We start from the raw sequence: 12129 nt of genomic DNA on the forward strand, positions 1-12129 counted from the left end.
TGGAACAACGAGGGACGAAGCGTAGGAGAAAAATGCTCCAGCCGAGGGGGGCAACACGGTGAAACGAACGAAATGACGACAACGAGGCAATACGTATACAACAGGCGCAAGCGGCTGATCGTGGTAACGCGTGGCAAACTTGGCGTTCATCGTGGTGCACGACGATTGGTTGGGAATACACCGGGAAGCTACTCTCCGCCAATGGAAACGCCGAGGAAGAGCCACTACTCAGTCAGATAAATGAGGAATTTGACATTATCGACGGATTTTTGAGTGACTCGAAGATTTATTTTTGGTGAATACTGACGGCCCTGTGTGTGTGTGTGAGTGTATTGGCGGCGGATGGGTCATGACGTTTGGAAATGAATGACAGATTTTGTTTCCTAATGATGTAATGACGATGTGCTGACCACGATGAAATATCTCATGAATGGAAAAATTGAGGCATGTCCAGGAGCCATTCACATTCGTCACTGTGATGTCATTCGCTGTTGTAAACAAATCGTTATCACACTCAAATCAATGAAATTATTAATTAGTAGAATCACTCAATCACTCGTGGATATCATTTTTTCTTATTCAAGGTCAATATTTTTGCAAAAAGTCCTGTGGATGGTGGTGAACAGGACATATTAATGTGTGATATAAGATTATATTGTGAGGTCTAGCACAAAATTTAAGGATGTTCTAGACCCTTTACACTGAAATTACTATTTTTTAATTTTTAGGGGAAACTTAGGATGGGATTGTCATGAACAAATACAAAGCTCTTGTGTTTGATTATTATTTAATGACTTAAAGGTCGATATTACTAGGAGTCATTAAATTAAATTTTCTTTCTGTCTTATACTCTTTCTGATTTCTACGATTTGTTGAAAGCCTTCAAATCATCTCTAATGAGAAAATTATCTAAAAAATAATCATAATAATAATAATTGATTATATCCAAAAATTTCTAAACAAGATCCTCCGATAACTTTTAACATCAGCCCTAAATGATTTTGGTAATTAGGAAATGGAACCTCCATCTACTTTTCTTTTTTTTTAATGAGTGATTAAATGCGTAAATAACTGAAATTCTTTTGTCACGATCTGCCAGGACTATGAGAATAATAAATTAATAAATTACAAAGTAATAATGAATGGTAGCTACTTAAAAACATTAATTTGAAGGAATGACACCACACATGCGTAATTATTGTTGCAGGCATTACAACCTGACACTGACGTCAATAAATTAGCAATAAATTTCTATCGGTCTCATTCTTTTTGCTTCTCGACTCTTCATAATTCTAGTTATGGATTTTTTACCATCTTTTCTACAGGTGTGACTGCCTTTCGGAAATCATTGGATTTTGAGTGAAAATTTGTTTCTCATTCGCTTTGGAAACTTAGGCCTATCCGAGCGGGAGAGAATGAAGTAATTCAAATTCAGGGACACCCAACGTCGTGCCCCTTGACGATATTTGTGGTCTGCCCTTCGACCAGTTTTTGGCATCGCCCGGAAACAAAGTGTGACAATATATCACCGTCCGTTATGCAAGAAATGGTACATTATTTTGTGGACAGCAGTTCGAGAGTTAGTGACTCGATGAACATTGTGTTTCAACTCCCGCCACTGATTGTTTAGGTCAAAGTACTTATTTCAGAAAGTGAAAGTTTCCAGTGTTTATTGTCATCGTTGAATCAATAAAACCACTGGGGATCTTGGGATTTTTGTTAAGGATCCGGTGATTTTTAATTTATAGTGGAATTCAGCGAGATCAATGATCCTTTGAAATGGCATCATTCAAGATCACTTCGGAAGTCCACGCGGAACGTTCGCGGAGTCATGAAAATTGGAGACAAAATTGTGAGTAAATAATGAGCTGAAATGTTTATGTTTTGGCCTGGGTGGCCGACAATTCAACATTATTTTCGTTGAGGAGTTTCTGGTCGGAATACGGTCAATCACCCCAGTGCTGTCCCGATTTTTGCGATGCATAGCAATTGTTTAGTAACAGAGAAAATAAATAATTCATCAGCATCATAGAAGTTATTAAATGTTTAAAATTTTTTTTATGTCAGAGGCGCGATAAATTGACAATTTTTTGGAAGATTTTACTTTTACGAAAGAGGCGAACTGGGCTTCCATAATCTGACATTTGATCATTTATCGCTGATACTCTAATTTTATTTTCTTAGATGTAGTAACTCAATTTGCATTCGCATATCCTCCTCACATGAAACCAAAGAACTCAGTGAAATATGATCACGAGGGAGATTTGGTTCTTCAGAGAAAAGAGGGAAAACTCCTGATCGAGCACAGTATCTGCACGCAGTTGGAGCTTGTGGGTTTACAATTATGGAGAGGAGCTTTTCTATTAGCTGATTATATCATGGCTAATCCTCAAGAGTTCGAGCACCAGAACGTCGTTGAGTTAGGGTCTGGAGTGGGGTTGACGAGCATTGCAGCAGCAATGTTAGCTAGAGAAGTCACATGTACAGGTAAATGCTGTCTGATACCTGGAAGATCAACATAAATAAATGGAAAAAACATTTAATTACGATTTCACTACAGATATTGATCTAGGAGAAATTCTACCTCTCATTAAACGGAATGTTGAACGGAATTCGAAATACATTCGTGGAAAGTTCAATGTGATGGCCTTGAATTTCAAAGATACAGATTGGCCTACAAGTTTGAAAAGGAAATTGGCAGAATCCAGGATTATTCTTGCTGCGGATGGTGAGTAATAGTTCACAAAATACGATTGATTAGTCTTCATTGATTTGATATCTGCATCCTCTCAAAGAGTGTCACCAATTCTTCTGCACAAATTCCCAAAGATCAAGGGTTTTCTCCTCTTTCAGTTATTTATGATGACAGCATCACTGACCATTTTGTCTCCACTCTCGAAAAAATTTTACATTCCGACGATACCAAACGCACTGTGTATGTAGCCCTGGAAAAGCGTTTTGTATTCACTATTGCCCACCTGGATTCAGTGGCCCCCTCCTACGAGGAATTCCGCCGTTGTATCGCCCGAAGACGACTAAAATGGACCCTCGAAGAAGTGAACCTCAACTTCCCTCAGTATTTTAAGTACGACCGAGTCAAGGAATTAGTCCTCATAAAAATTCATAAGACATAAATCTGGACTGTACAAAAAGACCACAAATTTAATTTTTTTTTCACAGAATTTATTGATTTTTTTTTGCAATATACCTATTTACAATCTACGATATACAGTGTAAGATTTAAAGTGTAACGGTCAGGTCTTCGTCTACAGTATTCATTGATAAAATGAAATAGAATAGAACAAGAATGACGACCGTACAGGCAGTAAATTTAGTTAGTATTTTCGTGTATCGTACAATGTCCTTGACGATTAAATAATTAATACACCATTACTCTTTTGTATAATTTCATGGGTAGCGTGGGCACAATCTGGGAGATGTAAGTATCATAAATTATCATGTCCAGGGGTAATTTCACACAGAAATCGATAAATGAAGTGATGAAAGGAGGTATGTTTAAACATTTCTAGCGATTATTTTGCGAAGATCCTCGAGCGAACCGGGTTCAGAGACAACAGTCCAATAGACAACGGGTTTAGGACAACAGTCCTTTGCTGATGTTTGTTATTCGACTTTGCGCTCTAGAGAAAACAAAATAGATTCGACGGCTTTCTTTGAACCAGGCAATTGGCGAAGAATTTGAAAATATTCTACATCACTTCTATACAAAATTTCGAGGAAAACTAATTTTTTCTTAAAAGCCTCAGATTTAATGAAGGCACTTTTGCATAATCGCTCAATGTCTATTACCAATCGTCATTCAGTAGTAAAGTTCAGCATGAGTTGCAAGTACATAATTCGCAAAGTCATTTTATTGAAATTAAATCTAACGTTTGTTAAGCGCAATGAAATGACAGAAGTAATTTAAAAACATCTTCACTTGTGTTAAGATTGCAACATTATCGAAAAATTATGTGTTTAAAAATGCGAGTAATTGTTGCAGATCGGAAAACGAAATTTCTGAATTACTTCAACTGATCTGAATCAATTTGACTATTCTAAAATCAAGTTCATTCGACTAAGTCATTCTGAAGCTTTACCACTGATTATTAATTGTTTTGAACATTTCTTTTGTCATCTTTAAATTTCAACTACAAATCCATCTCAAAGATACCAATGCCCCTTTGTCTAACCCCTAGTACTAGTACTCACCATTAAAGAAAAAAGGAAAAAAAACGTAATCGAATTGAATAACCTTTTCCAACAGTTTAAAGCTTTGTGATTGGAACAACGATATTGTTCAACAGAATCATGCACGTTTCTCAATTGTCTACAATTTTCAGAAACCTCAGAAAGAAATGAAAGTGTAATCTGACTAGAGTAAAAAAAAAAGTGGAAAAGAAGAGCCAAAAGTGGAAAAAAGGGGAAAAAAATCTTCACTAAAATTGGTTAATAAAAAATGCGGGGGAAAATCTGAAAAATGTACTGTGTATGAAAGCATAAAACTGACATTTGGTCAGCAATGACATCGGAATCAATTAATTATAATAAAAACTATATCATTGAATTATTTTTGTTAAAATAAAAAAAAACTACTTTTACTATAGAAATTGATCTAACAGGTAAACATCCCTCACTATCCTCCTTTCCCCCACTCGCAAATATGATTATTTCAGCAGTTCAATAAAAGAAATGAAAGTGACAGAAGTGAAACTAACTTAATCAGATAATGAATCAATTAATGATCGATCACACAGTTTATTCTCGATCAATCGCATCAAAATACTGTACAAAATGTATGCGAATAAAGTGGAAAAATTAAGAGTAATAAATACGCACAATGAATGCTGCGTAATGAACCGATTATTTCCACCAATCTCTCACCATTTTCATCTTTTTCCGTTGTTTATTCAAGGAGATCCAAGAAAAATTTTGTGCAATGGATATTATTGAATAAAAATTTCCGAAAAAAAACGTTTCGACTTCACAATGACCGTTCCAATCATATCTAACAGCCCTTGCCACTCCGGCCCTCACTCGCTGTCATTTTCAACCCCATAAATTCACCAACACAACTTGGACCTCCGCCACTCGGTATTATCACCCCCAATTTCTTAATAATTATCATTTTGAGATGTTTTTTGATTGACACTTCCCCCCGCAGTTATAGTATCGAGCACGAGTTTCCTTCTATGATACTCATTTCCCCCATTTTCGCTCGCCATTGATTTTCGCCTGATGGGCAATGGATTCTCCTGAACAATTGAATTTGTACTCTTTCGTCTCGGTGGAAGTTCACTACCCCCTCTTCCACCAGTTCCATCAGTCTGAGGGTTCTCTGACCTCTCACCAACCCCATTAACTTCTCCTTTCCCATTGCTCACTCCATTAGTCTTACTAACAGCGAACGAATTACTGGAATTTTTACTCCCATTCGTCGTTAATTTTGGAACTCCTCCAATCATGGTTGCATGCTTACTGACATTATTATGAACGGATTTAAGCCCAGATGTGGGAGGTGGGGAACCTAGAGGTATGGTTGTCTTTCGTCGAGCATTGGAATTGGAAATCTCATTATTAAAGTTAGTTTTGGCAATTCCACTGGCTTTAGTGGGCTCTGCATGAACACCAGTGGTCACCCAATGTTCTACTTGGGTCTCGTGGGACTTTTGAAGGACCCTCCTTACAGCCCCGTTCTCACCATCCTCCTTCATTATCTCCTGTAGCTTTTGGATCATTTGATAAAGAACCACTGGACTAATTAATCCAAAATCGAAGAGGCTGGACATATGCAGAACGAAGTTCCTGTAGAGATTCTTCATCAACAGCTCTTTACCTTTTTTCTCCAGAAACATTTGGCATGCCAGGGGAATCTGGCAATCCCCTACGTAGCCGTGCTTCATCACGTGTAAATTCCACATCTTCATTAATTCTTTCTCTCCTTCGTTCACGTCTGTGAAATCATCTATCATCATCATGGTTTTGGTTTGCAGCCACTTTGGGTCATTCTCTCCTTCGGAATCGGCGTCCATTTCTTTTGGATAGATTGGAAGGCAGGTGACTGTGTGGTGATAAAGCCTATAGAGAGAAAGAGATAGAGATATAGAGTAATTAGTGATTAGGAAGGATTTACGTAATACACTGAAAGGCGATTATGAATTTGATTGAGAATTAATTAATGTCTTCTCAGATACCGAATTGATAGCTTGACGAAGGCATGAATAGATTTTTCAATTAGACCTTTAATTTACAAGTGGAAACTATGTAATTAGAATTTCCTGCCATTCGCATTCCTAACTCTAAATTGACATGTCTATAAATATGATGCTCAAGAAATTACATGTTGATTTAATTTTCAAGGCTCAAATACCATATGGTAACAAGAAAACTTTTGAAACATGGTGCCCGAGAGTTAAAAAAATGCCAAAAGCTAATATATAAATCAAATCAAGACAGATATCATTATCTTTTTTGAACTTCGAACCATACCTCCGGTTCAAAGGGGCATTGTAAGAAATTTTCGGGGCTATTATTGAATCAAATTGAAAGATATCACAGAACAAGTGACTTCTGTAATATATGATGTCCGCAAGTTAGCTCAATACTGATCGATGAACTACTAAAAAAATAATTCAAACAATGTTTTCCAAGTGACTAATGAATGAAGGGTTAATGATACCGGTCCATTTCTATCAAGATCATGTTATTTAAAGTTCAATTCACCTGTTGTGGCCGGTAATATAGGGGCGTTGGCTCTCATAGTCGTTCTCATCGAGCTCAAGAAACTCAGAGAGACTAGGTTTGGTTCGCTTGGGCCGGCAGACTAGGATGTTGGTGACACTGGTACGCCTGGTGGGCCCTGTACGAGAAAAGGTAATCCCTGAGGGTTGAGAGATGAGCTCGTGTGGGCTTCCGGCGTATGAACCGTCGTAACAGTCATTGATTGCCACGTCTATTCGAGCTCCCTGTGATATTGGCTGTAACAAAAGGGTCTCGAATTAGTCCTAGCTCGATCACTCTCCTAAATAACTAATTACTGAAACATTTGCTGTTCAGTCCCTGCCTAAATTCCCTATTCAGTCCAAAAATGCAATCATAATGAGATACTCACTACATAGGTGAAGGTGAAACGTGAATGACACAGCTTCAAGTGCTTCAACAGAGAGTAAAGCCTACCGCAATCGAGAGAGCACCAGGGACAGTGAAGATCCTCGCAGGCCTCTGTTTGTTGTCGACTATTATTATTGTATAGAAATTGGTAAACAATTTGTTGGGTTCCACTGGACGTATCCATTTTTTCCATCGTCCCCGCCATTTTCGAGGGAGTTAGGGGAGTTGAGTTTGGCAGTGATCCATTATTATTATTAAGATTAGCGGAGCAACGATCTAAATCAGCTGAAAACAACATTTGGTATTTATATCGGAATATTTAAATATATATTGCGGTTCAATATAAACTGAAGAATAAATTCAACAGCTGTCAATCCTCCAATTGAACAATTGAGGACAATTATTCAATTGAGGTGGCTTGTGTTTACAGTCGAATGCTTTTTTATTTTGCTAGTCAAAAATTAAGGAGATATTGGAGCCAAATGAAGGCCCTATAGCCGTTGCTAAAATATAAAAATTTATCGGAATAAATTCTTACTATTTCCGGGTCGATTCTCCTTATTATCTCCATTAGGCAGTGGGTGAATAAGGGATGGCCTGTCAACAAGGCCATTGCTGGGTTCAGTTGTCCAGCTAAGTCGAAATTTCAGAGTCGGCCCTCGACTGAATACCTCAAATGGGCCACACTCTTTGATATCACTTATTGTTTCCCAGGAGCTGTGCTTCTTCGGACTTGATCTAACGTTGGTTTGCACTTCCTGCAGACCTAATTCGTAATCACCGTCTGTTAAGAGACAGCGATTGTGTTTATCGTAGACGATCAGCTCTGAGCCGTAAAGTTTGACCTCTTCTCCACCATTTTTTATCGTTCCTGGTGAAGATTTTCGTCTCTTTTGTGCAGGCTCTGTAATTATATTCTCATTATTAAAACGATGTCATTATGCCAGCCAGGGAGATTAATGTCATTGTCAATAAGTACTACTATGATTCAATTAAATAAGTGAAAGTATATCGCGTGGCTTGAGTGTAATAGGATTGTTCCCGTCTAAGATAATTGATAAAAAATAATAAATGCATTAATTGCTTGTTTACCTGAATCCAAATCACAGTTATTCATAAGGCAGCCATTGTTCGACATGCAGTAAACTCTGAGAAGTAGCATGTACGTTTTAGCAACGTGTCCATTGCTCAAAGTGAAAGACTCATTGGGAATGGAGATCGTTGGTGCTTTTGGTGGTGGTTGATTTTCAGATGGATTTATTGGCACCTCACTAGTACCAACTGACACTTGCATTATTGGAGAACTCACGTCCTTCCGTTTTTTGTGGCAAATTTTTAACAAAAGTGTCTCCACTTTGACGGGATCCTGTGGTGCCTCCACTGCACGAAACATTGTTTTTTTACTCATTAAAAAAATCAAGGGAAATGAAATGGGGTAGACGTAATGGATGAATGAGTGGAGCAATGTTTGGAGTTCATTGTGAAGTTTAGGTTTGGCTAATAATAATGAACTCACTTTTCCTATCGTAAAAACCTAGAAAAGTGAGAGTCATGAAGCCCCGAATGCCAGGATTCTGGCTGAGGCTGGTTTTCTCCACAAGCCTCTGTAATATTGAATCGATCCTGAAGCCACGACGAGATTTGTGGCTCCGTGACATGCGTTGCTTCATGTAGGATAAATTTCGGTACAGAAATATTGGCTGAAAATTTAAGAATATATTCGATAATTATTTGTCTACATTCATTTATGCTACTTTACTACTTCTCACGTAGATTACCATCAAATTCACTCAGAATATTAAACAGGAGACCGAATATATCGAGTCTATATCACTTTTCAACTAAATTATAATAAAACATAATACATACCTTGCAAAATATCAAATGCAATTTTACCACACTCTCACGCAGACACGCAACAAAATCGAATTTAGCAAAATAAATAAATTCCTCGCAAGAAGTCGAAATATTTCAACAATTTTTCCATTATTTCGGTCAACGTTTTCAATAAAAAAAATCTGCACTAGTCTTTATTTCTTATCATGCGTACAGACAATAAAACGAATGATTAGGGTGACTTACCGAAATTTGATTTCGTGTTCGCAAGAAGCGGTAGATCTGTGTCGGTTCTGTAATGAAATTAAACAAAATGAAAGAATCGTTCGATGAGTTACTATCCAGATACATTATTGTGAATAACTTTAAATGATTCAATTAAATAATTTCTTTTATCTTCATTATTGTTCTCATATTTCCCGAGTTTTTATAGAACCAGAATTTTTTAAAGTGACCACCAAAAATTTCGTAGTCAATTTTTTTACGGTCTAAATTTATAGAATGTCTGGGTTAATAAAATGTTTCCAATATTCCCTATATTTCACATTATCGATAATCGCGGTGATTGCACCGTGACCCATTTGCCACCTCTCGTATTTTAACTATTTTACAATCTCACTACCGTCTTTGATAACACAAGTCCGGATATTTTGAACTCGATGGATTATGGAGTCAACCGGTAGATGGCAATATTTCTGGTTCTCTTCCACAAGTATAAGAATAACGCGAGGTTTTAAAAGACCCGATGGATCTTTACTCGTTGATCCTTCTGTGATTCAGAACGGGAGATGATGACTTGTTTTGGCTCGCGTTTGCGAGATGCCTGCAACGGCAACCCTTGTTACGATCAAGCAGGCGAAACCTCTCTGATTCCGTTCTCCGAATACAACCACTTAAGGATCAAATTTAATTCAAGAAATTATTAAGAGACATGAGATAAAAAAGATATTATTCAGAAGCTAACTTGGCTCCATCAAAGAAATATGACATATCACACCTTCGTCCTGCCCGCATATTCATCATGATCTACTACTGGAGAACAAGACAGCTTCAGTATTGAATTCCTGAATGAAATAATACGAAGTCAAATTTGAATTTTCTATTTTTCACTGTTTATAGTAAATAATGAGGAACATTTTGTCATTTTTCCATGTTTTCCAAGCGAGTAAAGAATAAAGTATTTTCAAGATAATTTTTTGTAGTTTCATTAATCAAATTATCCAATTTTCAATATCAATTGTCATCAAAGATTCCTCGATTTGAGCGCGAATCGAAGAAAATTCTCACGATTTCATTAATTCCCTATCAAGCCCGATTTCTTATACAAGATCAAAGAAATTGTATCTGTAATAATTTAAAGAGCAATTCAGCGATCAATTATATCCTCGGTATTTCCGAAAATTCCATAAATTTGGTAATTAAAAACGTAAAACAATGTATATGAGGCACATCAAATGAATCAACGGCTGACCCTCGCTCGCCTGCAAGTTTATCTCGATTTTTTATTCGATTCCAGCTCAGAACTTCATCTCAGTCTAATTTTTTGTGACAGCGACTCTCCGAGATAATTTTTCCTTATTTTTCCTTCTTCCCCGACAACCGGGATTTTATTCAGCTGATATTAATTTACGTTGCGGCAAAACATGGAATTTTCTATCGTCTGAGAGTAGATTTTTAGCATTTTCTCTTTACAACATCTATATACTCCTGAAACTAATTTTTAAAAAATTGACAACTCAGGTTTTAAAAGATTGGGGCTCCCCATACTCTTCTCAAATTTATTTCCATGACTCTAGTCATCAAAACAAGTACTATGTACCGCCACAGAATTGATCTTTGGTCTCGGATCTGTTTAGTAATTATTTTTTCTTTTGGCTGATTCGAAAAAAAAATATTTTGCATGTAATGGAATAAAATTCAACATTTCCTTTGTTGTAATGTACCCATCGAGGGTAGAGGAATCAAATATCACGGCATAAAGTGTCCTCCGTTCATTCGCCAACAGAACCCATCAATTTTGGCGCGAATAAAAAACAGCGAAAATACCGGCCAAAAACGGTCAAATTCGTTCCAAAAATCATTTATTTTTTATCCAGCAGAATAAAAAAATTAATTGGAAATTTAATGACAGGTGTCCGATCACATTGAGTGGCGAAAAAAGAGGTGGGAGGTACGTGACCCGACGCGCGCGACAGCGCTTGAAAGTTACTCCACATACATTGGGGTTATGTTCACTATCATTGACAACTGAGAATTATATTGGAGCATTTCTCCGAGCCCTTGCAATCCGTCAGAATAACTACTCTCTGATACTAAATAAACAATTTGGAGCTGGAGACGTGCATTGATGATCAAAATGAATTTTGCAGTACTCACTTTCAAAGGCTTGAAGGAAGAGCTCATGGTCTGCCTGAATTTGATCCATTCTCGGTGGTTTTTGACTCTCCAATTCCTTCTCCCGCTTCTTCGGCGGCATTTTAATATTATTCACCAGTCTCTTGTTATCACCACCAATTTACTCAATCGCTCATAGAAAAATAAATATTTCATTTAGCAAAGACGTTAGGAAACAAATCCCGATTACACCCACTCCGCGCAAAAAAGCGAGTACACTGTCGGAGGGAGAGACTGCTAGCGCTGCGGTGAGTGCTAGTGGACTAATTGCGATGGAAACGCCGCCCTTCAGGGATTCAACTTGTAGGAACAGAATATGAAAAAATTTGCCAGCAATATTATCATTTTTTTTATTGAAGAATGTCGTTCGCGATTTTGTAATTTGGTTGAAATGAAATCGCAGGAATAGAAATTAATAAGACGTTTTATTTGGGAAAAAAATAATTTTGCAAAATATTCGTTCACTTCAGAGCAGTATTTATCTTTTCAAAAATTTATTTTTTCGATCAAGTCATTCCTAGAATGCATTATACTTCTATTGCGCTTAAGATTTAGATGATTGTTTCTGAGAACAATTACACCCTTTCACAGAATACAAAAATTACTGGAGTTTTTTCCTTTCCGGGTGGATTTTACCACCCTCATGGCCCTAGTAAGGTCTATGCTTAAGGGATAGACACTTAGGGTCAAAGGAAGCCCAACTGAAAACTCAGATATTCGACGAGGAACCTCGAAACAGAATTTTAGTGGAAAAAACCCATTGGACGGCCAAGATCGAACTGTGAGTAA

The 12129-nt window shown here is 37.1% G+C and overlaps 2 protein-coding genes across 4 annotated transcripts; one reads left to right on the forward strand and one right to left on the reverse strand.

Moving 5' to 3' along the window:
* Nucleotides 1-177: 177 nt before the first annotated feature.
* Nucleotides 178-3517, forward strand: LOC135162322 (methyltransferase-like protein 22). Of its 3 annotated transcripts, none has more exons than XM_064120655.1 (5): nucleotides 178-444; nucleotides 1326-1852; nucleotides 2185-2487; nucleotides 2561-2728; nucleotides 2854-3517. In XM_064120655.1, exons 2-5 carry the CDS (start codon nucleotides 1780-1782, stop codon nucleotides 3132-3134), a joined length of 825 nt encoding a protein of 274 aa, XP_063976725.1. In that variant the 5' UTR covers nucleotides 178-444; nucleotides 1326-1779; the 3' UTR covers nucleotides 3135-3517. The 3 variants fall into 3 exon arrangements, with proteins under 3 accessions (XP_063976725.1, XP_063976728.1, XP_063976726.1); XM_064120658.1 differs by having other exon boundaries at nucleotides 2277-2487; XM_064120656.1 differs by lacking the exon at nucleotides 178-444 and having other exon boundaries at nucleotides 1817-1852; nucleotides 2235-2487.
* LOC135162294 (polycomb protein suz12-B) lies at nucleotides 3162-11570 on the reverse strand. The gene is made up of 8 exons (XM_064120582.1): nucleotides 11323-11570; nucleotides 9193-9239; nucleotides 8627-8810; nucleotides 8203-8490; nucleotides 7649-8014; nucleotides 7112-7395; nucleotides 6724-6977; nucleotides 3162-6078 (listed from the first exon to the last, which is right to left on the reverse strand). The coding sequence occupies exons 1-8, from the start codon at nucleotides 11420-11422 to the stop codon at nucleotides 5115-5117; spliced, it is 2487 nt and encodes an 828-aa protein (XP_063976652.1). The 5' UTR covers nucleotides 11423-11570; the 3' UTR covers nucleotides 3162-5114.
* Nucleotides 11571-12129: the final 559 nt, after the last annotated feature.

Source organism: Diachasmimorpha longicaudata, chromosome 5 (assembly GCF_034640455.1).
Source record: "Diachasmimorpha longicaudata isolate KC_UGA_2023 chromosome 5, iyDiaLong2, whole genome shotgun sequence".
Classification (NCBI taxonomy): domain Eukaryota; kingdom Metazoa; phylum Arthropoda; class Insecta; order Hymenoptera; family Braconidae; genus Diachasmimorpha; species Diachasmimorpha longicaudata.

Excerpts from the sequence above, each read along its gene's own strand:
- LOC135162322 (XM_064120655.1), top strand. The coding sequence starts at position 1,780 with ATGGCATCATTCAAGATCACTTCGGAAGTCCACGCGGAACGTTCGCGG. Across the intron at positions 1,853-2,184 it reads TGAAAATTGGAGACAAAATT|ATGTAGTAACTCAATTTGCA; the intron begins GTGAGTAAATAA and ends TTATTTTCTTAG. Across the intron at positions 2,488-2,560 it reads TAGAGAAGTCACATGTACAG|ATATTGATCTAGGAGAAATT; the intron begins GTAAATGCTGTC and ends ATTTCACTACAG.
- LOC135162294 (XM_064120582.1), bottom strand. The coding sequence starts at position 11,422 with ATGCCGCCGAAGAAGCGGGAGAAGGAATTGGAGAGTCAAAAACCACCG. Across the intron at positions 8,491-8,626 it reads AGGTTTTTACGATAGGAAAA|TGGAGGCACCACAGGATCCC; the intron begins GTGAGTTCATTA and ends TGTTTCGTGCAG. Across the intron at positions 8,015-8,202 it reads TAACTGTGATTTGGATTCAG|AGCCTGCACAAAAGAGACGA; the intron begins GTAAACAAGCAA and ends ATATAATTACAG.